The sequence below is a fragment of the Erpetoichthys calabaricus genome, chromosome 8, assembly GCF_900747795.2.
Source record: "Erpetoichthys calabaricus chromosome 8, fErpCal1.3, whole genome shotgun sequence".
In the NCBI taxonomy this organism is placed as follows: Eukaryota; Metazoa; Chordata; class Cladistia; order Polypteriformes; family Polypteridae; genus Erpetoichthys; species Erpetoichthys calabaricus.
In genome coordinates, this window is record NC_041401.2 from 45,432,822 (window position 1) to 45,459,820 (window position 26,999).

At 38.7% G+C, this 26,999-nt stretch overlaps 1 protein-coding gene across 6 annotated transcripts in view; it reads left to right on the forward strand.

Annotated features, from left to right (window-relative positions):
* The window catches only part of hnmt (histamine N-methyltransferase), an 85,086-nt gene that overhangs the window by 37,473 nt on the left and 20,614 nt on the right, over positions 1-26,999 (forward strand). For 5 of the 6 annotated variants that reach the window (XM_028806505.2, XM_051931016.1, XM_051931017.1 and 2 more), the window contains exons 5-6: positions 468-598; positions 5,065-5,158. In XM_028806505.2, coding sequence (XP_028662338.1) covers positions 468-598; positions 5,065-5,158 — 225 coding nt within the window. Of the gene's footprint in view, positions 1-467; positions 599-5,064; positions 5,159-23,619; positions 24,051-26,999 lie in introns of all 6 variants that reach the window. The other variant, XM_028806504.2, reaches the window with a different exon arrangement.

Here is a 26,999-nt window from a genome sequence, read left to right on the forward strand (position 1 = left end):
AAGATTCAAACACTCTGAAGACTGTGCTACCCTGCTGCCCAAATCAATTCTAGCAAAGCTCTCCTGACATTTACAAGTGTCTCCTGTATATACAGTAGTTGTATTGACTTGACCCTGCTGATTGTGTAGTGCAGTCTGCTGTGCTTCTGGTATTTTCGTGGTTTTGCTCTGTTGAGAATCTGTGGAGAGGTGATGACACTGAGCTACTGACATCCTGAAATGAGTGTGGTTCAAGAGGCAACACTGTTAATACCAATTAAAAACGTTAAGTTCCAATTAAAATCATAAAATCAACTTATATGTATAGATGTTACATAAATAAGCTTATCTTTTGTGTTCAGTGTGAAAAACATTTGCATTAAATACAACTTAACATCTATAGTAAAATACATATGTGGTATCAGTTGGCTCACATCCCAAAACATACATATTAATGAGTATTATTGTCCATTTTGAAATTCCCACAGAGTTGGTGGCAAAGACTCCACACCTTGAGAATATCAGCTTTACCTGGAACACGATGACAGCATCTGACTTTAAAGATAAGTTAGACAAGGAAACGGAGGCAAGAAAATTTGACTTCATTCATATGATTCAGGTACTGTATTAAAGTAGAAAATTATTTGTATTGCATCTTAGTTAAAATTCTCTTGAATTCCAGTTAGCCATTATTTTATATCCTATAGACAACTATAACAGGATGTTCAATAATGTTGCTGTACTGTAGTAGCAACATTTTATTTGTTGCTATTAAAGTAATTATTTTCATTTTTAATTAATTAATATACTTGTGGAAGTTCAGCTCCTGTGCACAGACAGACAGACAGACACCAGATGTCCAAAAACAAACACATTTATTACTCTTCAGTAATGGACAACACCACACAATGCTCAAACCAGCCAAATACTCAGTCCCTTCTTTCTCTCTTCTTCTTTCTTGCCACCCTCACTCCTCCACACACAAGCTCCGTCCTCTTCCACCCGACTCTGGCTCCACTAATGGAGTGAGGCAGCCTCTTTTACACTGCCTCAGATGTGCTCCAAGTGCTCCGTAATGCTCTTTCGGCAGCACTTACTGGTGTGGCGGAAGTGTTGTATGAGCACCCAAGAGCACTGCAGCTGTGCCTGGATTCACTTCCGGCAGCACTTCCAGGTGTGGTGGAGGTGCTGCATTCCATGGCTCTGTAATCATCTGGGCACCCACTGGTGGTGGCCCCAATGCAGACCCGGGTGGCTGCCTTCTCGTGGTCCAGGGGAGGTATTGTCCCAGTCTCGGTTCTTCCAGGCGTCACGGCTGTGCAAGATCCCCAGCAGTCCACCACAGTACTGTATGTACAACTAAACAAATAATAATGCCTATATATAAAATAATAAGACACTGTCAAACCCATTTAACCAAATTCAGGGTGGGCAGCACAGACAACAAATATTCTAGCAGCACTCGGTCAATCAAGGGCCCACTTACAGTACATATACAACACAGGACTACTTTGGATTCACCACTTACCAGCACAGCACAGCCTAATCATCCTTTATCCCTTACTGGCTATCTTCCTCACCACTTCAACACCTAACTGCTAATGTGTGGTGAGCTTACTGGGGCAAGAATGGCTGCCGTTGCATTTTCCATTCAGATGCTACACATTTTTGATTGTTGAAATGCTGTCTATGTAAAGCACTTTGAGTAGGTTAGAAAAGCAATATAGAAAAGTATTTAATTAGTAATGGAGTCTAAGTAAACTTTTCAATTTTGAGTTTGTATATATCTTTACAGAACTAACACAAATCTAGATCTGACAAATTAGATAAATCTAACCCCATCAGATAAACTCTTCCTGTGATTATATATTGCTGTCTTTAGTTTGATTGGAGTTGCTTTATGAACAGATTTAATCTATTACCTTTGATTATTGTATTGTACATAAAGTTAAAGCCTGACTGTTTAAAAATGAAGAGGAAATAATCTGTTCAGGAAAGCTCAGCAGTGGTTGTGGATTTTTGTTTTAATTAGTTACCAGTGGCTAATCTGTTTCTTTTGGTAACACTTTAGGTGTCCTTTCTTAGCAGCTATTTAGTCTGTAAATATTTTATTATCACTTTATTAACAGTCAGTCAGTATCCAACCCGCTATATCCTAACACAGGGTCACGGGGGTATGCTGGAGCCAATCCCAGCCAACACAGGGTGCAAGACAGGAACCAATCCCGGGCAGCCCACTGCAGGACACACACACACACCAAGCACACACTAGGGACAGTGTAGGATCACCAATACACCTAGCCTGCATGTCTTTGGACTGTGGGAGGAAACCGGAGCCCCCGGAGGAAACCCACACAGACCCGGGAAGCGAACCTATGTAAAGTCCCAAACTAGTTAAACATATCAAAAGTCCCAGATATAACAAATAATAATAACAATAATAATAGTAATAATAATAGCGGCAACCAAAGCTTTTCCTAGATAGTCTCCCACCCAAGTACTGGCTGGGCCTGAACATGCTTTGCTTCAGGTGGATGACCTGTTATGAAATGCAAGTGGTATGGCTGCTGACTATAATAAGACTAAGTAAGACTTCTCATATATAAACTGTTATCACTGAAGAAAGCACAAGTTAAATGTTATATATGATCTAATTTTCTAATCTTATTACACACATTAAAATTCTTGAATGACTTTGCTTTGTTTTTTATCATGCAAAAACCACTTTGTATCATATTTTTCAAGACATTATATATTATTTATTTCTTTGTCGCACACTTTATTGAAAAACTGTATCTAAACTTAAAGATGTAGTATAAAATATTTAATAGCAAATTTTATTTGATGCTTTACAAATGTCTAATTTTAGAGCATATTAAATATTATTATATTTATTAATATTCTATGCAATACCTGTACCCCTACAGAAATGTATACGTGTCCCACATAAAGTAAATAAACTAAGAAAAAAAGTAATCTGTTTTCTTAATTTTAAAATCTTTGCATGCTATTATGAAATGAAATTAAAACAGAAGCTAAAATTACCATGCACATTAAGGTTTCAGCTAAGGTGCTCAGTATTACTCTTTCATGAACTGGATTTTCTCTTCTGGACTGCTTATGGATTGTATATTTAGGGACTTATAGTATCAATTGAGTAGCTCTGAGTATCAAGCATCATTCTTGGTTTCATGAACAGAACTTATGGAGTTATTAACAACCCCTTAATTTGGGTATCTTTTATAAGGAGCAATTAGTTGTCTATAATGCTTTCAGAATGTTAATAGGTGCTTATAAAGGATATTTTAACTAAAGTATAGTCATTTTGAAATATCTAGAAAATAGATTAATGAAATTGATTATGCATGCACTACCATACAAAAGTTTGGGATTGCGCAGAAATTTTCATGTTTTTGATAGAAATGTTTATCTTGAGACCACAACTGAGCTGTTTGGGCATATGACTAAACACCGTGTTTGGTGTAATCCAAACACAGTTTATAAAAGCCACATCATTCCCTTCATTAGGCATGGTGATGGCATGCTTCTCTGTAGTAGGCTCTTAAACGTTCTGTGAGGGTAAAGGGTAAAATGAATGCAGCAAAAATACAGTAATTGAGGAAAACCTGATGAGGTTTACCAGAAAAATATATGTCTTGGAAGATTTGTTTTCAGCATGACAATAACCCTAAGCATAAAGCCAACAGCTAAATGAGAATGGTTTAAAACAACAATGTTTATATTCTGGAGTGACCAGGTCAGAATCCAAATGTCAATCCAATTGAGAATTTGTGGCTGGATTTGAAAAAGGCTTTTCATTCTCAATCCACATGCAACCTAACAGAGCTTGAGCAGTTTTGCAAAGGCAAATGTGGAACAATTGCAGTGTCCAGATGTACAAAGCTGTGTATGATTCAAGGCTGTCATGGCTGACAAATGCATATCTACTCAATACTGACTTGAAGGTGGTGAATACCTATGTAATCAGTTATTTTATATTTATAATTAATTTTGACCACTTTGCAGAGATATGTTTCACTTTCACATTAAAGAATGTCAAAATCCAGAGTAAATCCACTGTGATTCAATGTTGTATAACAATGAAGTATGAACATTTCCAAGTGGCATGAATACCTCTATAGACACTGTATGTTGGGGCCAACAGTTGTAAGGTGCTGATTTTGATAACAAAACACTTGTAACAATATTTAGTTAAGCATACATCAGTAGGCTGTAGCTTTTAGGGGATTTGTGCATCTTTATGGGACCAGTTATTAATGAGAAGCTCTGGCACTGGCCATAGCTGCTCTTAATTCTGTATTATGTCAAAGGGATCTAAAGCCTCTGCTCCATTATTGGAAAGTGAAAGACAAGAAGATTTGAAACCTGCAGAGGACACACTGCACTGGGTGTCTCTAGGAGTTGCAACACTTTAATGTGCACTTGGGGTGTAGTTGCAGCTCAGACCACAGGGAAATGACAGTGCACAGCAGAATAAGCAATTTTACCATAACTACTCACCTTAGAAGGTTGTATAAATTGATTGGCACCAAGCAGAGCTCAATGAGCTAGGAATAGAAAGTAGAGTACAGGACAAAGCGTCATTGACATGGATGAGAAGCAGCCCAATGTGAGGAAAAACCTGTGTTTATTATTATCCCAGTGGGAATTATTTGTTCTGTCTTTGTTAAACTTGACTTCAGATAATGTTAGTCTGTAATGAAAATAAAATGAAAACTAGAGGTAGAGCGTTGTATGGCTGGGCGGTGAGGTCAAATGGGCAGCACCAAGTAATGATCCTCAAAATGCACAGTCATTTTAATATGAAGTGTGAGGATGAAATATATAATTATATACTTGAGCATGAAAGCATTGGTAAATTTCAAATTAAAACAAGGAGTTAATTAGAAAGTGTAAATTGGAGTACCATGTTTTTAGAAAGTTTTGCAAAACAAGATGCCTGCCTCCAGGTGTAGTTATGATATTTCATCTTTCGACTTGAAAGATTAATTTATACTGACATGAAAAACCATGCACACTTTAGAAAATACGTCAAGTAAACTCTTTATTTGGCTTTGTCCATAGATGCTGTATTATGTTGAGGATCCTGGTGAAGTAATAAAATATTTTCATGGACTCCTGGCACAGAATGGAAAGCTTCTGATTATCATTGTGTCAGGTAAGATATTACTGAATTGAAAATTATTGACCATTTAATTCTCTGGGGAGAACCAAGCTTCTCTTGTTTTTACTTAAAATTTGTTCAAAGGTTAACCTTCATAGATGACACACTGTGCAAAGTGTTTCATACTGGGTCTTCCTTTGAAATGTTTCGAATACAATAAGATTGTAATACTGCAAATATGTGACCTTGAAGTTAAGTGCTAGACTGTAAACCATATAGATACTTGTTTAAGTATGATCAGCTATCATAGCAATTCTCGAAATATTAAAATATTCAAATTGTGTTCCCCGAAGTGCAGGTTGCTTTTAATGAATATGCTAATTAAGTGGGCATTTTGCTATTAATATACCTTTGCTACCTTACTTTCACCCAAACTGCATGAGTGAATCTATCCCTCCATTCTTTAAGTCTTCTTATGCCATCACATGGTCAGAGAAACCCAAAGCCCAAAGTTAGGAATGTTGGATGCAGGACAAGAAGCAGCCCTGGATGGGGAGCAAATCTGCCATTGAGTACATAAATCTTTATACAGATATTGCACACATCCAGAAAAAGAAACCATGCAACATGGAAAAAACATGCTGGCTCCATACATACAATAAACAGGCTAGAGGTTGAACATAAGTGGAGGGTTCTTAAAACCTAGAATGAGTACCAGCGTAAATACAAATAAAATATAAATGCTTGTTTTTGTTGAATTACTTGTTTGTGTCTTCATTTACTTCCACGCTCCAAAAGCATGTTACCAAAATCATTGATCTCTCCAAATTGCTCTTGTGCATGTGAATGGCCTGCTGTCAAGGGTAGATATGCAGGTTAGGTGGTAATAATTTATCCCTAGTATTTAGGGTGTGAGTGGGTGTGTGTTCATCCAGCAATGGACTGGCGCTCTGTCCAGGGTTAGTTCCTGCCTTGTGCCCTATGCTAACTGGTATAGGCTCCAGCACTCCACATGACCCTGTTTAGGACCAAGCGGGTGGGACAATGACAGTGACAATCTCCCACGTGTTGACTGTTTTTAAGTGTATACATACTGGATATGTGGTTCTCAAATAAAATGTTTTCATTAATTTTCCTGCAAGATTTTCCTACATTATATACTATTTTTCAACAAAATAAAACTGAACAGTTATATATATACGTATATATATATATATATATATATATATATATATATATATATATATATATATATATATATATATACAGTGGTGTGAAAAACTATTTGCCCCCTTCCTGATTTCTTATTCTTTTGCATGTTTGTCACACAAAATGTTTCTGATCATCAAACACATTTAACCATTAGTCAAATATAACACAAGTAAACACAAAATGCAGTTTTTAAATGATGGTGTTTATTATTTAGGGAGAAAAAAAATCCAAACCTACATGGCCCTGTGTGAAAAAGTAATTGCCCCCTTATTAAAAAATAACCTAACTGGGGTGTATCACACCTGAGTTCAATTTCCGTAGCCACCCCCAGGCCTGATTACTGCCACACCTGTTTCAATCAAGAAATCACTTAAATAGGAGCTGCCTGACACAGAGAAGTAGACCAAAAGCACCTCAAAAGCTAGACATCATGCCAAGATCCAAAGAAATTCAGGAACAAATGAGAACAGAAGTACTTGAGATCTATCAGTCTGGTAAAGGTTATAAAGCCATTTCTAAAGCTTTGGGACTCCAGCGAACCACAGTGAGAGCCATTATCCACAAATGGCAAAAACATGGAACAGTGGTGAACCTTCCCAGGAGTGGCCGGCCGACCAAAATTACCCCAAGAGCGCAGAGACGACTCATCCGAGAGGTCGCAAAAGACCCCAGGACAACGTCTAAAGAACTGCAGGCCTCACTTGCCTCAATTAAGGTCAGTGTTCACGACTCCACCATAAGAAAGAGACTGGGCAAAAACGGCCTGCATGGCAGATTTCCAAGACGCAAACCACTGTTAAGCAAAAAGAACATTAGGGCTCGTCTCAATTTTGCTAAGAAACATCTCAATGATTGCCAAGACTTTTGGGAAAATACCTTGTGGACTGATGAGTCAAAAGTTGAACTTTTTGGAAGGCAAATGTCCCGTTACATCTGGCGTAAAAGGAACACAGCATTTCAGAAAAAGAACATCATACCAACAGTAAAATATGGTGGTGTTAGTGTGATGGTCTGGGGTTGTTTTGCTGCTTCAGGACCTGGAAGGCTTGCTGTGATAGATGGAACCATGAATTCTACTGTCTACCAAAAAATCCTGAAGGAGAATGTCCGGCCATCTGTTCGTCAACTCAAGCTGAAGCGATCTTGGGTGCTGCAACAGGACAATGACCCAAAACACACCAGCAAATCCACCTCTGAATGGCTGAAGAAAAACAAAATGAAGACTTTGGAGTGGCCTAGTCAAAGTCCTGACCTGAATCCAATTGAGATGCTATGGCATGACCTTAAAAAGGCGGTTCATGCTAGAAAACCCTCAAATAAAGCTGAATTACAACAATTTTGCAAAAATGAGTGGGCCAAAATTCCTCCAGAGCGCTGTAAAAGACTCATTGCAAGTTATCGCAAACGCTTGATTGCAGTTATTGCTGCTAAGGGTGGCCCAACCAGTTATTAGGTTCAGGGGGCAATTACTTTTTCACACAGGGCCATGTAGGTTTGGATTTTTTTTTCTCCCTAAATAATAAAAACCACCATTTACAAACTGCATTTTGTGTTTACTTGTGTTATATTTGACTAATGGTTAAATGAGTTTGATGATCAGAAACATTTTGTGTGACAAACATGCAAAAGAATAAGAAATCAGGAAGGGGGCAAATAGTTTTTCACACCACTGTATATATATATATATATATATATATATATATATATATATATATATATATATATATATATATAAATAAAATTATATATATATAAAATATATATATATATATATATATAAAAAATTTTAATATACAATACTGTGCAAAAGTTTTAGGCAGGTGTGAAAAAATGCTGTAAACAAAGAATGCTTTCAGAAATATAAATAATGATTGTTTATTGTTATCAATTTACAAAATACAAAGTGAGCAAACAAAAGAAAAATCTAAATCAAATCAATATTTGGTGTTACTACCTTTTGCCTTCAAACCAGCATCAATTCTTATAGGTACACTTGCACAATTTTGTAGGATTCTAGTCAGGTGTATGATCAACCAATTATACCAAACAGGTGCTAATGATCATCAATGTCACATGTAGGTTGAAACACAGTCATTAACTGAAACAGAAACAGCTGTGTAGGAGGCTTAAAACTGGGTGAGGAACAGCCAAACTCTGCTACCAAGGTGAGGTTGTGGAAGAAAGTTTCATGTCATGGCGAGATTGAGCACAGCAACAAGACACAAGGTAGTTATACTGCATCAGCAAGGTCTCTCCCAGACAAAGATTTCAAAGCAGACTGGGGTTTCAAGATGTGCTGTTCAAGCTCTTTTGAAGAAGCACAAAGAAACGGGCAACGTTGAGGATCGTAGATGCAGTGGTCGGCCAAAGAAACTTAGTGCAGCAGATGAAAGACACATCAAGCTTATTACCCTTCGAAATCGGAAGACGTCCAGGAGTGCCATCAGCTCAGAACTGGCAGAAACCAGTGGGACCCAGGTATACCCATCTACTGTCCGGAGAAGTCTGGCCAGAAGTGGTCTTCATGGAAGAGTTGCAACCAAAAAGCCATACCTCCGACGTGGAAACAAGGCCAAGCGACTCAAGTATGCACGAAAACATAGGAACTGGGGTGCAGAAAAATGGCAGCAGGTGCTCTGGACTGATGAGTCAAATTTTGAAATATTTGGATGTAGCAGAAGGCAGTTTGTTCGTCGACGGGCTGAAGAACGGTACAATAATGAGTGTCTGCAGGCAACAGTGAAGCATGGTGGAGGTTCCTTGAATGTTTGGGGCTGCATATCTGCAAATGGAGTTGGAGATTTGGTCAGGATTAATGGTGTTCTCAATGCTGAGAAATACAGGCAGATACTTATCCATCATGCAATACCATCAGGGAGGCATATGATTGGCCCCAAATTTATTCTGCAGCAGGACAACGACCCCAAACATATAGCCAAAGTCATTAAGAACTATCTTCAGCGTAAAGAAGAATAAGAGTCCTGGAAGTGATGGTATGGCCCCCACAGAGCCCTGATCTCAACATCATCGAGTGTGTCTGGGATTACATGAAGAGACAGAAGGATGTGAGGAAGCCTACATCCACAGAAGATGTGTGGTTAGTTCTCCAAGATGTTTGGAACAACTTACCAGCCGAGTTCCTTCAAAAACTGTTTGCAAGTGTACCTAGAAGAATTGATGCTGTTTTGAAGGCAAAAGGGGGTCACACCAAATATTGATTTGATTTAGATTTCTCTTTTGTTCATTCACTGCATTTTGTTGATTGGTGTAAATAAATGATTAACACTTCCATTTTTGAAAGCATTCTTTGTTTACAGCATTTTTTTCACACCTGCCTAAAACGTTTGCACAGTACTGTATATATGTATATGCATATTGCTCTATCTGTCTAACTATCTTCTTTTAGGACTCCTGGATAAATGCTTTCTGGTCCCAGTGATTTGTTTCTTTTCATTCTTTTAATTCCAGTAGCACTTCCCTCTTTCTTTCTCATCGCCAAGTTGTTTCATACTACTCTCCATGTAGTATGGAAGGTATTTCTCTTTCTGTATATTTGATTTTCACTCTACTGTTTTTTTTTTATACACTTCACCCTTTTCTTGACTGATCACTTATTGTTAAAAATAATAAACAGGCTGTTTAGCATAGATTTTCCAGAGAATTGGCATTTTCAGAGTTACTCTTGTCTGACTGCATTTTGGTAACTCCAATCTTTTGACTGTTGCTTTCCTACTCTCAGAAGACTTTTGGTTATTACTGGAGTGATTTGTGTTGTGAGGTGTAAAACAACTAAATACTTTCCTTGTTTTTATCAATTGAGAAGCTTCTTTAAATGTCCTTACTTACATTAAGTAATGTAAAAAACAGACTTTTTTTCACTGTGGCCCTATTCCATATTTATTTGAGAGAGTTTATATCTGTAGCTACCTTTAGTGAGAGCTCTACATTATACAAGTTGTATGCTTCCTCCACTCCCAAAATGATTTAAAGACAAACATGGCTATATAAGCATATTCCCAGTAACTGGGGTTGGTAATGTAGTATGCCTATTATGGCCATACAATTCTTGATTTAGAAAATTCAAGAAAGGAACTCTAATAGTTTAAAAATATTCAAATAGAAAAAGTACTGAAAGTATATGTCTTCAATTTACTGATACAAGTGACATTCAAAAAGTTTGTGCACTTTTATATTTTCGTTGGAAACGGTGATGTCAAAAACATTTTTTGCAGATGGCATTAAAAAGTTGGTATAACGCTGGGAAAATTGCATCGCAAAGCAAGGTGACTATGTAAAAAAGTGACGTCATTTGTTTTTGAAATCCTTAATAAATGGAGTTTAAAAAAGTTTTTGAACATCCCTCATATCATGTACGTTTCTGTTGTAAATTGACTTACTTACCAAGGCTATTATTATAATACTTATTTTTTATCTGCATTTACTTTAATGTTGGCCTATACTACTGTATATTTAGATGGTTATACTACATAGCCAAAAGTACGTGGACACCCCTCCAAATTGTTGAGTTCAGGTGTTTTAGCCACACCTGATGTTAACAACTCCATAAAATTAAGCACATAGCCATGCAATGTCCATTGACAAACATTGGCAATAGAATGGGTCATACTGAAGAGCTCATTGCCTTTAATGTTGCCATCTTTGCCACAAGTCAATATGTGAAATTTCTGCTCTGCTGTTTCTGCCCCTGTCAACTGTAACTCCTATTTTTGTGGATTACTGTAAAAGCATCCAGGAGTAACAGCAGCTCAGCTACAAAATGGTAGGCCATACAAACTTGCAGAGCAGGGCCCCCCCCGAGTGCTGAAGCGAATATCACGTAAAAGTCACCAGTCCTCTGTTGCTTCACTTACAAACTGCCTCTGGAAACATCAGCGCAAAAGCTGTTTTGGGGGTTTCGTGAAATGGGTTCCTATGGCCTAAGATCACTATGCACAATTCCAAGTGTCGGATGACGTGGCGTAAAGCATGCAGTTTTTGAACTCTGGAGCAGTAGAAATGTGTTCTTTGGTGAATTTGATGAATTACACTTCACTATCTGGCAGTCTGATGGATGAATCAGAGTTTGGCGGATGCCAGGAAAATAATACCTTCTGAACTGCATAGCCCCTATTGTACAGATCAGAGGAGGAGGGAAAATGGTCTGGTCTGACAGTTATGAAATGCTTGTAGTTATACTTCAGTATACCATAGAAACATCTGACAAAAAGATCTAAAAGCACTGAAGCAGCAAACCTTATGAAAAACAAACGGGACTCTTGGCCATGACTGTACTGTATAATACTGTAGGTGTGATAGGTAGGTGTCCACAGAAGTTTAACCATATATTGTATAACTGTATACTTAGTGCCTAGTTATATTTTTCCCCTTTTAGTATGAGGTAAGATCTCCTTTAGCCTCCAGAACAGTTTCAGTTCTACAAGGTGTAGATTCAATAATGTGCTGGAAACAGCTTTTAAGAATGTTGGTCCATGCTGTAAAGGTAGGATCTTGCTGTTCCTGCAGATATTCCCATCTTATCTCAAGGGTACTCTTTTGGACTAAGATCTGTGAATTATGCAGATTATCAAAGTAAGCCGAACTTGCTGTAATGTTCAAGAAAGCAGGTTGAAATATTACGTTTTTTGATATCATACATTATCCTGTTTGAAGTATCAATTCGAATAAAGTGTGGACCCTGACCATAAACGGATGCACATGGTTAGCAACAATATTTAGTTATGACGTGGCATTCAAAACTCCCTCAATTGATATTAAGAGGCCAAGAATTTTTCAAACCAGGCAACAATTTTTCAGTTTTTAGTTATTTAGTTTTGCTTTATGTCCACTGTTGCCTAATCTTTGCTTAAAAAAATCTAACCTGCTATGGTGTTCAGTTAATGTAGCAGATAATCTTCAAGGTCTTTCATGCTGTGCATTTAGAGATACTCTTCTGAACACAACCATTTTGATTGTAGCTCTTTTTTGTTATCTTAAACACATCCTGCTCTTCTAGATTGACCTGTCTCATTAACAAGGTGCTTTGTACATGGAACTGCATTTTACTGGATATTTAATGTTTATTGCTCTAGAGATTGGAGGAGGAGGTTAGGAGCATGCGTTGATACGACGCGTTACCGCACCCACCACATGACAAACCACCTCAAGATCCCAGAATAGGACCCAAGTGCAGCCATTCAAGGGGTGACACCTCAGCACCACACTAGTTCAGATGAAATGGGACAGTGTCAGGTTTTTTTATGGTGGCTGGAGTGCCAATTCTGCCACCAACTCCCTGCGGGTTGGAAGGCCTGCTTGCAGGGCTGGATGCAGATTAACATCATACCCAGGATGGAGCAATTGCAGGTTAAGAGCCTTGCTCAAGGGCCTAACAGAGTAGAGTTATTTCTGGCGTTTATTGGATTTGAACCAGCAACCTTCCGATTGCCGGCACAGATCCCTAGCCTCAAAGCCACTACTCCTCTCTAGATATTGTAGTGCATAAAATCCCAGGAGGACAGCTGTCTTTGATATGTTGAAACCACCACGTTTAACACAGTTAAGTCACTTAGATCACATGTCTCTCCCATTAACTTCATACTTTTATATATTGATTTGCAAGCACGAGTGTCTCTTTCTGCCAGGTGTATCTAACGTAGTTGCCACTAAGTGTATGCCTTTCTCAGTTACTTTGAGATTATTATCTTAATTTTAGACCAGTCAGGTTCAATGGAAAAACATATCAGGAGTGCAGCTGGATGATAAATTAGACTGGACTGCCAATACTGATGCTCTGTGTAAGAAAGGACAGTGCCGGTTATACTTCCTTAGAAGGCTGGCGTCCTTCAACATCTGCAATAAGATGCTGCAGATGTTCTAGCAGACGTTTGTGGCGAGCGCCCTCTTCTACGCGGTGGTGTGCTGGGGAGGCAGCATTAAGAGGAAAGACGCCTCACGCCTGGACAAACTGGTGAGGAAGGCAGGCTCTATTGTTGGCATGGAACTAGACTGTTTGACATCTGTGGCAGAGTGACGGGCGCTCAGCAGGCTCCTATCAATTATGGAAAATCCACTGCATCCACTAAACAGTATCATCTCTAGACAGAGGAGCAGCTTCAGCGACAGACTGCTGTCACTGTCCTGCTCCACTGACAGACTGAGGAAATCGTTCCTCCCCCAAACTATGCGATTCTTCAATTCCACCCGGGGGGGTAAACGTTAACATTATATAAAGTTATTGTCTGTTTTTACTGCATTATTATCAATCTTTAATTTAATATTGTTTTTATTAGTATGCTGCTGCTGCTGGAGTATGTGAATTTCCCCTTGGGATTAATAAAGTATCTATCTATCTATCTATCTATCTATCTATCTATCTATCTATCTATCTATCTATCTATCTATCTATCTATATCACAGACAGGCTTCATCCTTTTGTCTTGTGCATGGCCTTTCACTTCAAACAGAAAGCTGAAATTCATAAATGTATTTTTACAAATGACACTGTGTTAATTTTACCAAATAATATAATTTTATCTTCAGTTTGGAGACTCTTTGGCTTCCTTTCAGTGTTACCAGATATTGGAATATATTGTAGATGCCCTTGATATCTGTTACATATTTGTGTTGGAGATGACAAGATTAAAAAAGAACAATTTTGGGAGAAAAAGATACTGGATTTGTCCATGGTTTGAATACATACAGTATACCGAGCAAACAAACCTGTAGGCTGACTAATAAGGTCATGCAGTGTGCAGCAGGTAAATGCTTGTCCAAGTCAAAAGCTTAATTGTGTGATCTATTCATTTCCAGACCCTTGTATTTGATGATCTATTTTTTAAATTTAGTACCATGTGTTTAGTTACTGTAGAATTACTTTGTGAGTTTGTGAGTTACTGAAACCATGTCAGAGAAACACATTCAACTCTAATGGTTTTAACCTATCGAATAAAATGTCAGTAGTTATGTTTTATGCTGTTTGGCACAAAGGTTGCTTTTTTATCTTGATCGATCACTAAAACAATGCAGCAGAGTCACTGTTCAAATAATAACACATCATGGCAAAGAAAACATATTGATTAACCATGAATATCTTTAAAATTATGTAGTGAGCTTATATTATGACATACATAAATGTCATGTACATAATATAAATTGCATCACTCTTGATTAAGATGAATGATGGAAAGTCTGGGATTGCCAGCGTATAGATCCTCAGCCTCTGGTAGCTCACAGACTATTGGGGAGACATAACAGCAGACAGGTACATATGACAATATTAGCAATAATTTGATTGCTTTATTTTATTTTATTTTATTTTATTGTGTGAATCATGTCATTTACTAACTCACTTAATCCAGACCAGGGTCACCTTGGTGACTGGAGCCTATCCCAACTAGCATAGGGGGAACAAATCTTGGACCGGCGCAACAGTCCATCGCAGGGTGAACACACACACCAAACACCCACTCGGGTAAATTCATTGAAGCTAATTCCCCTAACATGTATGTCTTTGGACAGTGGGAGAAAAACAGAGCACTCAGAGGAAACCTGTGCAGACACAGGGAGGACATGCAAGCTACTTGTGAATGCAACACAACGCTTTGTCTCCTTACTGCAAGGCTGTACCACTGTGATACCCTGTTATGTTATTTATGTTTAGTTCATTTTTGGTTTAGTTTTATTCATTTAATAGTTCCTTTTAGGATAATGCATAGTAAATTGTGATATGATTATTATTAGAAAAAAATATATTAGCTAATTTAAAAGCATGCAAACCTTGTGCAGTTGAGTACACAAAAATCATGCAGTGACACAGTGGGGGCATTCAAACCTGAGCCCTTACTGTTACCGCTTTAAACCTCACTTATTATTTTTTAAGTGGTGAATATTTGATACCCCTCCGTATGTAAGCAATGTTTTTCCATTGCTTTCCATCAATAATAAAGCAGCCATTAATTGTGAATCTTGAAATAACTTCTAATTAAGAGATAATGATTTATTTGTTCATGATAATACAGGAAAGCAGTAGGAGGTGTTCCATCAGCCACTTTTCTCATTGGCCCACCCTGTTTTGTTGCTTAGCTCCTGAACAAGGGCCTTAACCTGCAATTGCTCCATCCTGGGTATGACGTTAACCTGCAAGCAGATGCTGCAATTTGTAGGGAAAACTTGGCGGTTGGTGGCAGGATTGACACTCCAGCCACTTTAGAAAACCTCATACCAAAGTAGTGTGGTGCTGAGGTGTCACCTGTTGCATGGCTGCACTTGGGTCCGAATTTGTCATTTGTCGTGTGGTGGGTGTGGCAATGTACTGTATCAGTGCGTGTTCTCAGCATTTTTCTTTTTTTTTTTTTTGTGAATAATATCTCTACAAAAAAACATTTTAGGTTTTATTAGAGAAAGGAAACAAGCAGAACTGCAAAGCATGGCAGAGTCTGATTAAAAATTTCAGTGCTGCCCCAGTGGCAACTGAAACCCCGTTATCTAGATGTGCCAAATTTTGCAATGAGCTTGCTACCAATATAACTACTGAATGTGCTAGAAAATCTACAACCACTCAGTGTGAAGGGATCGTCTAGGCTACATCTTTGTTTGATAGTCACTAACTCAATCGGTAATAAAGTTTCCAACTTCTGTTACAGCCAGTAAGGCGCACAATTCTATGGCTCATTGGTACAACAGGCACAGCACACATGGTTGTAATTCTGATGATAACATAACTGAGGATAAATTCACTTGCAGATTCAGAGAGTGGAAATGCACACATGAGGTATGCATACACAACTTGCAAGGAATGGCAAAAACCGTATTCTGTCCTCCCTGTGTGGAGAGCGCTTTGAGTAGTGAGAAAAGCGCTATATAAATGTAAAGAATTATTATTATTATTCTGTCTGTTTACTGTTATAAAATACTACTGGTCAAAATTATATTTGAGCATTTGTGCTTTGCAAAGTCTGGTATCGTTAAGTTTATGTTGGTGCAACATTTTTTAAATGAATGCATGTTTTACCATAATAAAAATAACATTAGGCCCACTCATGAGATATTTAGGTTCATCCTTTGATGTAATCCCCGCACCACTATTAGGCGGTAGTAGCAATTTAGCTGTTAAGGTTTGGGTTTTCTTATCAAGTTCTACATACTTTTAGACCATGATTGTCGAGAACCACAGTGTTTGCAGATGTTTATTTCTGAATTACTAACCAATTCCTTCTGTTAATGGAACATAATACTTTTGCCTTCATTTTAATTAACTTGCTTTTTAAGATTGTTTCTTTTTTTCCTGTATCCAGCAGAAAAACAATAATGAGATGCTATGATCACAATAGTGGTCAGCTAACTCAGGCCTGAAACTGAGTTCCTGAAAGGCCACCATTTTTGCTGTAACCAATGTCTTAATTAGGTAAAATTGCCCAGTAATAGTTGATTCCAAACTATTGATATTCCATGAGTGCCATCAAAATGCTTTGTGGGCCAAAGCAGAATAACATTTCTCAGGCCTTTCAGAGGCTATAAGATCAACTCCAAGCAGTTTGATATTCCTGTGGCAACAGCTGGAAATATTATTGTGCAGTTTAAGGTCCATGGTACTTTAGCCAACCCCCCTGGACATGGCCAGAAGAGGAAAATCGACTCCAGAATGGGCAGAAGGGTAGAGAGAATGGTAAACAAAAGTACAAGGAAAACATCCAAAGAGATACAAGTTGAACTCTTAGGTTTTAAGTGTCTGAACACACCATCTGTTGATTTTTGAGTGACAGTGGGCTCAATGCAAGAAGACCCAAGTAGACTCCAATGTTGAAAGAAAACTATAAAAAATTTGCTAAAATGCATGTCCTTTGGACAGTTGAGACAAAACTGGACCTTTTTGGCAAGTCACATCAGCTCTATGTCCACAGATGAAAAAATTAAACTTTCAAAGAAAAGAACACCATACCTACTGTGAAACATGGAGGATGATCGGTTATGTTTTGGCACTGCTTTGCTGCTTCTGGCACGGAGTGCCTTGAGCCTGTGCAGGAAACAATGAAATCTCAAGACTATTAAGACATTCTGGAGCGAAACACACTGCCCAGTATGAGAAAGCTTTGTGTCAGTTTAATGTCTTGGATCCTCTAACACAGCTAAAAGCACTCATGAATGGCTAAGAACAAAAGATTGGACTATTCTGAAGTTGCATTCTATGAGCCCTGATTTGAATCCAATCACACATCTATGGAAAGAACTGAAACAGTCAGTCTTTAGAAGGCCCCCTTCAAACCTGACACAGCTGGAGCACTTCACTCAAGAAGAGTGTGGCGTGAAACTGTGGAATCCTGAAAGCACAGGCACAAAAACTCTTTCAAATGTTGCCTACCAAAGGGGGGAAAACACCGTCAAAAACTCAGACTAGAAACCCAATATTCTGAGAACACATCTTTGTAAAAATAAAAGGATTATTTTCAAGAAGGCTCTGCAATACACAAAGCTCTGTAGAGCACATTGAATTGCCTGAATATGCAAAGCAATGTACAGTGAACAAAGTCCCAATACAGTATCCAAAAACTTTGATCAAAGAACAGAGCAGAGGTTCAAAAAATAAATGTCCAAATGTGTGGCAGAAGATGTGTGAACAAGGAAAAATAGGTAAAGAAAATGAAAAGTATAAAATCAAGACAAAGTTTTGGAAACTAAAAGACATGGGAATGTCACAAAAATTCAAAAATAATGCTAAAGAGGTCAAATGTATGAAGAAGTAGTTTATTATAGAAGTAGAGAAAATAGGTACAAAGGTAGCAAAGAGACAAATCAAGAAGATAGGAGTCAATAGATAAAAAAGTAAGTAACTGATGCCCTTTTGAGGCTTCCTAGTACAGGTCACTGTCCCTAACTGTTTGAGGGATGGCTTGTCCTTGTAATCTCATGCCCTAAACCACGTCTTACCAAACAATCAAGCCTCTCTGCCTCCATTATTATCTCCATCTCTCTGTACTTTAATTCTGGTTTGAATTGTGAACCTCTGGCCGGCTGGTAAGGAAGTGGTTACTTTACTATATCATAGGCTGCTACTGCTTCTAAAGTAGTCACTGGAACTAATCCAGGATCAGGAATGTGCTTTAGAGGCCCTGAGAGTCTTCTTGTCAGAGCTCTTTCTAGTGCCTCTAGGTACCTCTGCAGTTCTGAACCCAAGCTAACAGTTAAACAAAGCAGGCAACCCCCAAGTGTTGCCCTAACTTATGGATGGTAGGCAGTGCCAGTCAAAGCCCATATGGAGCCCTAGGCCATGTCCAGAGTGCCTGCCCCTTGATTTTCATATTGGTCTATAGCATGCATTCTGTATCCTTGTTAGACTACTGGAGGGGTGCCCCATGGTAACTGGAGCGTGAGCCCCTTGAATTACCAAAATGTCTAGAGGTCTAGAGCACACACTGCTTAAGTTACATAAATGACGCCCCTTGATCCCTTGGTGTCCCTAGTGCACATTGCATATTATTAGACTTTGAGGGTGGGTGGGGGGGTTCCACCTTGATCATGTGCTCCTTAAATTACCCAAATGGCACCCTGGGGTGTCCATAGCATGGCGGTTTGCTGTCGGGGTTGGGGGATAGTGGTTCAAGAATGCACAGCACTTGGGGATTTGAGGATCATAAACGATGCCCCTCAGTGTCAAAAACCCCTTAACCTTCATAAATGGCACCCTTTGCCTGAGTTGCCTAATAGATTGACTGGCTCTGATGAAAGGAGGTCATATGTAGCACAGAGAACCCTCTATGTGCACTGTAGCCAACTTGGGACCTTTTAATAAGCTAATTACCACTGCCCCATCCCCAGCACCATTCTTCTAGGTTTATTTCATTGGAGTGACTATAAGGGGCTTTCTGTCAATAAGGGTGCTACCTTACCCCTGGCAGTTTTTCATCTCAAACCAAGGCATGGCAATGAATGCTGTCACTGTCAGAGTGATTCTTTTCCAGTTATTAAGTTGAGATTCTTTTTTTCTAGCTGTCCATTTGGCCTGTATTTTTAATCCTGTCCAGGGAAGAACTCCACAGAACATACATTTACAAAATCAGAATATCAGTGCAAATACATGTTTTCAGGCTATCTAAAGTAACATTCAGAACTGATGTGCAAGGTGTAAAAAATTACTAAAAACCTTTGGCTAAAATGACTCTTCTCTAAGGAAGGCTAATGTTCTGTCAAATAATTTTCACTCCCACACATACAGTACACACTCACTGCATCATATTGTAACTGAAATTATGTTAAAACAGGATGTAATCATGGGACATTAAAGGCATTTTTTGAGATTTAAAAGCCAGTTCTCCTATTGGCCTGTGTAGGCCAAAGCCAGTCTGTGGAGTTTGTGGTCAGGCTTCAAGGGGAGAGGTGTACCTCTACAGAGGCCAGTGAAGGTCCTGGCCTGGTTTTGGGGTTGTTTTGGAGGCATTTCACCTTTTTTACTATTTTGTGAGCACTAATTCACAACACATTCTAGAATGGAATATACTGGATGATACAATCCCTCTAATAGGACAAACAGCAGGGGGGCTGTCTTGGAGGACTGGCAATTTTAGGGAATCTGACATATTAGGGATTGAGGTACACAATAAGCCACCAGAGGAAGTTCTACAATGGCATGCCTGCAGAAAATGGAAGGCTAAACAAGCAATTCTAGGAATTGAGCAGAAAGGATTCCAGGAAGGATTACAAAGCTTCCTCACTCATAGACACCAGTCCAGGGCCAGGGTCACAGCAAGAGAAAGCAGGGGGACAGAAGGGGACTGTATGGGAGCAGCACTGTTTGAACAGTTATTGTTCTTTGTGTTTATCCCTTTAATTATCCATTCCTGATATATTATTGTTGTTGAAAACCGAGCCTTCCCTGTCCAGTTCTGGATAGTGCCAGAAGGGACACTTTTTCCATATTTTAAACTCTTTGACTTACATTGCTATGTATTTAAACATCATATTTGTATATTGTAGGTGTGCCTTTTAAATATTATATTTTATTTATATAGGTATAGAAAGATTATATATTTCAACAACTTCATTGGTAATTTCTACAAAAATATTATTCAATAGTAATACTTCTGGAATTGGTTTATATTAATTTTGTTATTACATATTTTTAATGAACAAAAGTTTAAATACCAGTAGAAATACTGCTTATTTATCATTGTGATGTTATATTTCATAAAAAAGTTAAAATTTATTTATATTAGAACTGAAGTTTGCATCAAGTATTTTTAATGTTTGCGTTTCTATTAAATGTAAAGTAATTAGTTATTAGACATCAACCCAAATGATACAATTGCCTGACTAAAAGATAAATATTAAATCAATGACATGCCGATACTGAGTAGCAAAGGGAAAACAAATGTAATAAGAAATCACTTTGGTACAATGTATCTAATTAGAGCTAATTAGCTATAAACTGCCAGACAAGGCATATATTAGAGAGACAAACCTAAATTACAATTCTCAGTTGCAGTAAATTGACTTTCTAACATCACTTTTAACAAACTTGGAAAAGTTGCAACAAGTAAGACTATTAGAAGATTGCAAGCTGCTTACATTAGTTACTGATATAAGACTTCAGTACTTTTTGCACCTTCTCATTTGTGTAATCAATGTTACTTTGTTAATTATAGTCCATAGTGACTATTATTACATGCATTTTCAAACACGCTAAAATAAATCTAGGGTCAAGAGAGGCCAAAGCAGTGTGGGACCACTTTGTAGTTGTTCAAATGGAGAGAACAAGTCACTCTTTTCTCAGAAAGTACCATTATCCCAGACTTCCTCATCCGAATTCTCATTCCATTTTCATAACTCCCTGCTGTGTACCCCTCCCAGGTGTAGGTCAGTTTGATGAAGCCAAGAGGACAATGCCATCCACATGCCTGCGGTACTGAAATTGGATAGTCTCCAAGCCTCGACTGTGCCTTGATACTCTTCCCAAGGACATCAAAAATAGAAGAGGAGATAACAGACTGTTGATATATTCTTAGAGGTACAGGAACACCGGGAGTCTTTAAGGGGAGTTTTGCCTAGTGACTCAGTAGTTAAAGTGGGCTGCCCTTAACCTTTGAATTGATAATGATATGTGACCTTTATTGTACCTTGGGATGGAGTTTAAAGCATTTAAAGGCCTCCAAAAGACCTACAAACCAAGCTAGGACCTTCACTGGCCTGCCCAGAAGAGGCTCACTCTAAGTCAGCTAACCCCAAACTCTAACCATCAGGTTGCAGCCTAACATGCTCAAAAATGGGAAATAGATTTAAAAGAAATATTAAAAAAAAAATATATCGGCATGTCTTATAAATGAGGGAACTATCAAACTCTGGATTATACAGACAAGTCAAGCAAAGTATCATCATATTGAAGAATATGTATTTAATAAAATAGGAAAATACTCAAGAGAGCAAAAAAGGTGTTGCCAACAAGTTATTCCAAACAAGTCCCAATACAGAATCAGATATGAACAATTCAAAGACAGGGCAGGAAGTATCATAAAAGAAAAAGTAAATCCACACAAAAACAAACTCCTACCTCACAACTGAGAATCTCTCACTGGCTCAGTAAATAGCCCAGAGGGAGATCTTGGCAGAAGTGATGTCAGAGTGGCCTCTCCTCCCATGGCTCACCTTTTCAAAGCAGCACAAGCAAGTTATTCAGGAGAAGTGTGTCAAGAAACACTACCGCGGTATAATTTTTATTTCTTTATGGAACTCCTGTAAAAATCAAAATTTTCACCTGGAGATAAATAAAGTTCTATCTATCTATGAAGTTAATTCATAAACACACAGTACCTAACAGAAATTACATTATTAAAATATATTTAAAAAAAAAATAAAAACAATAGTAAAACAAAACACACATAAACTCAGGCTGACACATAACATTGATAGAATGGCTTGGTCCTGCTTTATAAACAACAAATGGGTGAGGCCCTGTAGATTTAGGGGGCTGATGTACCAAGGGACATTAGGCATGATTTTGCTGTATTTTTGTGTTGTCCCTTTTTCCATCAGAAGAAACATGACAGGACTAAACATTTACACAACATGCAATTAATATTTGCTTGTGAATGAGACAAAATTAAAAAAGAGACAACTTATTTCTGCTGGGCAGACACATGTTTCTATTTCATTCTACTAAGAGTCTTCTCTTCATCTATCATTTGTACTGTGTGCCTAAGGCATTAATAACTACTGGGTATTTTGGGACGTGTAACTTTGCCTTCAATGTCTTGTTAGACAGTATGGCCCCTCATCGGGGGTCTACATATTTAATGTCTCCTCGGTGCACTTCATCCATCTGAAGACACTGCAACAGTAAAGAGCAGTTTCTGCCTTTGGTGGTAAGCCTTCACTCCTCTCCTTAAAAGAGTGTCTTCAATGCAGATGTTCCTTAGACAAGTTTGCTAATTTACATCATTCATTACTTTGTTGTTCTCACTGGAGTAACCTTTACTCAGCGCCTGTCACTCCGCCACAGAAGTCAGACTGTCCAGCTCCATGCCTACAACAGAGCCTGCCTTCCTCACCAGTTTGTCCAGGCGTGAGATGTCCTTCTTCTTAATGCTGCCTCCCAAGCACACCACCACATAGAAGAGGGCACTTGCCACAACCGTCTGATTGAACATCTGCAGCATCTTATTGCAGATGTTGAAGGACACCAGTCTTCTAAGGAAGTATAGCCGGCTCTGTCCTGTCTTGCACAGAGAATCCGTATTGGCAGTCCAGTCCAATTTATCATCCAGCTGCACTCCCAGGTATTTACAGGTCTGCACCCTCTGCACACAGTCACCTCTGATGATCACGGGGTCCATGAGGGGTCTGGGCCTCCTAAAATTCACCACCAGCTCCTTGGTTTTGCTGGTGTTCAGGTGTAGGTGGTTTGAGTCGCACCATTTAACAAAGTCCTTGATGAGGTTCCTGTACTCCTCCTCCTGCCCACTCCTGATGCAGCCCACGATAGCAGTGTCGTCAGTGAACTTTTACATGTGGCAGGACTCCGAGTTGTATTGGAAGTCTGATGTATATAGGATGAACAGCACCAGAGAAAGTACACTCCCCTGCGGCACTCCGGTGCTGTAGACCACAATGTCAGACCTGCAGTTCACGAAACCCACATACTGAGGTCTGTTTGTAAGATAGTCCACGATCCATGACACCAGGTATGAATCTACTCCCATCTCTGTCAGTTTGTCCCTAAGGAGCAGAGGTTGGATGGTGTTGAAGGCGAGTAATTGCATTTGCTTTAGTAATACAGCACTTAATGTTGAAGATATTAAATTATTGTTAATTTATTTTAGGAAACAGTGGATGGGAAAGGCTTTGGATAAAATATAAAAGTCAGCTGTGTTATATGAATGCTACCTTCTATGTTACCGCAAATGATGTAATGAAGACTCTGGACACATTTGGCTTAAAATATCAGCACTTTGAATTTCCATCCACTTTCAATATCACAGAATGTTTTACTGCGAATAATGAAATTGGAGACCTCATACTCGACTTCCTCACTGAAACTGTCAATTTCAGAGCTACGGCACCCCCTGACTTGAGAGATGACGTCTTGGCATTGCTGCGCCACCCGGACTGCAGCCTGGAAAAGGATGGAAAGTTTCTTTTTAATAACACCTTGACTGCCATTATAGTTGAATCCTGACAGCCTGTGCTTTATTCGTTTAACAAATAATAATATGTTCATTTCTTCACATGATTTTCTGTGTTTACCCGAGAGGTTTAAGTAATATACTGCATGTTATTTAACTCGCTAAGTACAAATCATTATAGTTTTAATACAGAAGACAAAAGTAAAACTACTATTTCTGTGTTCATATTTTAAAAATGAAACAGTAACAATTTCAATATCAGTTTTGATATTATAATTGCCTTTTTTGATTTCCTTGTATTCATATTATATCTAAATATATGCATATTAAAAGCAAAGACGTTTTTATGTAATAATTACCCAGTACATTCTTTTTATAAAAGTAAAATATAATAAACATATAAAATTTTACAAATCAAACAAACCAGTTAAGTCTTATTTAGTTATATACTTTTTTCTTTTTTTAAATCCTATTTTCAATAAACTTTGTTAGAGTCGGAGCCCAGGCTTAGTTAGAACTTCTGAATCCTGCCTCATATTTTTCAGACATGTTTGGAGTTTCAGGCCTAATTTTGAGTTTAAAACCCCTTTATGAGTTTTGGGCACCTGGCAGTCAGAACAGGGAAATTATGTTCGGCCTGTAATGTGTTAGTGAGACTGAATCAGGAATAATGTTTGAACTGAAAAAAGAAGTCGTGCAGAGAAGAGCAACAGTGTCCTTGACAGTCTAAGGGGATTGAACTTCTTTAGTTTTGAACGTAGAACCATAGAGCACTACAGGTGCAACTAAGACAGATGTCACACTACACGACTTCAATTTGGAAAGTATGTCACAATTAACAGTTTGTAGTTTGCCAGGCCATACTGCCTTGAGAATGTCAGATTAACATGACTAGGAATAGCAGGGGATGACATCTTCACAACTTCTCAGAACAGCTTAAAACTTTCAAAGTTTCACAAGCTCATTTCATTTTGATGGTGAGTTTTCATCCTTCCTGACAGAATTATATTAGTGAGCAGTGCTTTTAATGAGGCTGACTAGGAGAAAAGACGTGGTCAGGGAGGGCCAAAAAAAGTCAAAAACTGGGAGATCATTAACACGTGCAATAAAATATTAGGCAAAAATGAAAGTCAAAATGTTCAAGAACAGACTCATAACTAAAAGTATACAAAAAGAATAATTACAAAGGAACATTGCAGCTTATCCGAGAATCCGGGTAGTGAAGCACTGCATCAGATGACCTATTAACCCAACACAAATTAGTTTTCAATCAGAAAAGTGCTGATGTTTTAAGCCAAATGTGTCCATGGTCTTCATTATATCATCTGAAGTAACATAGAGGCTAAATAGGTAAAAAGCCAGAGGGAGGACTTGGCAGCAGTGATGTCAGAGTGGCCCTACCTCCCATGGCTCACCTTTTCAAAGCAAGTGAAACAGCAGCACAAACAAATTATTCAGGAGAAGTGTGTCAAGAAACACTACCGCAGCTTCTTTATACCAACTACAATATGCCTTTATAGTGCCTCACTGTGACATCTCTTGTGTCTTTACCTAAATCAGAAGATTTCTTTGTAATTTTCTTTCTTTTTGCTGATAATGTTGTGTATTTCAGAGGAGGGTTGTTGTTTATTATAATATAGATTTATTTTATTTATTTATTTATGGAACTCCTGTAAAAAGCTAAATTTTCACCTGGAGATAAACAAAGTGCTGTCTATCTACCTATCTATCTAAAGTTACTATGGATTAGTAATTCATAAATGTACCTAATAGAAATTACATTATTAAAATATACAAAAAAAAAATAACAAAAACTACAGTAAAACAAAATACACATAAACTCAGGCTGGCACATAACATTGACAGAATGGCTTGGTCCTGCTTTATAAACAGCAAATGGATGAGGCCCTGTAGATTTTGGGGGCTGATGTACCAAGGGACATTAGGCATGATTTTGTTGTACTTTTGTGTTGTCCCTTTTTCCATCAGAAGAAACATGACAGGACTAAACATTTATACCATCCATCCATTATCCAATCCGCAATATCCTAACTATAGGGTCACAGGGGTCTGCTGGAGCCAATCCCAGCCAACACAGGGTGCAAGGCAGGAAACAAACCCCAGGCAGGGCGCCAGCCCACCGCAGGGCACACATACACACAAACTAGGGACAATTTAGGATTGCCAATGCAACTAACCTTCATGTCTTTGGACTGTGGGAGGAAACCGGAGTACCTGGAGGAAACCCACGCAGACACGGGGAGAACGTGCAAACTCCACGCAGGGAGGACCCGGGAAGCGAACGCAGGTGTCCTTACTGCAAGGCAGCAGTGCTACCACTGTGCAACCGTGCCACCCTAAACATTTATACAACATGCAATAAATATTTGCTTGTGAAAGAGACAAAATTAAAAAAGAGACAACTTATTTCTGCTGGGCAGACACATGTTTCTATTTCATTCTACTAAGAGTCTTCTCTTCATCGATCATTTGTACTGTGTGCCTAAGGCATTAATATCTACTGGGTATTTTGGGACGTGTAACTTTGCCTTCAATGTCTTGTTAGACAATATGGCCCCTCATTGGGGGTCTACATATTTAATGTGTCTCCTCAGTGCACTTCACCCATCTGAAGACACTGCAACAGTAAAGAGCAGTTTCTGTCTTTGGTGTGTAGAAGTACTTCCCCGGACACAGACAGGCAGACACCAGTAAGTCTAACACACACCTATATTTACACAAAACAGTCGCGCACAGCACACTGTGCCCCTGCACCAATCACCCTCAAGTCCGGCCCTTTCAATGCGCCTTCCTTCACCACCTCCACTCCTCTCCTCCGAGCTCTGTCCTCTTCCTCCCGATTCCAGCTGATGACTGGATGGAGGCGGTCTCTTTTATCCCCACCTGGACATGCTCCAGGTGCCCTCTGATGAATTTCCTGCGGCACTTCCTGGTGTGGCGGAAGTGCCACATGAGCACCCGGAAGCACTCCAGGTGTCCCTGGTATTCCTTCCGCTAGCACTTCCGGGTGTGGCGGAAGTGCTGACATCCAGGGTTCCACAACGGTGGCCACGGGC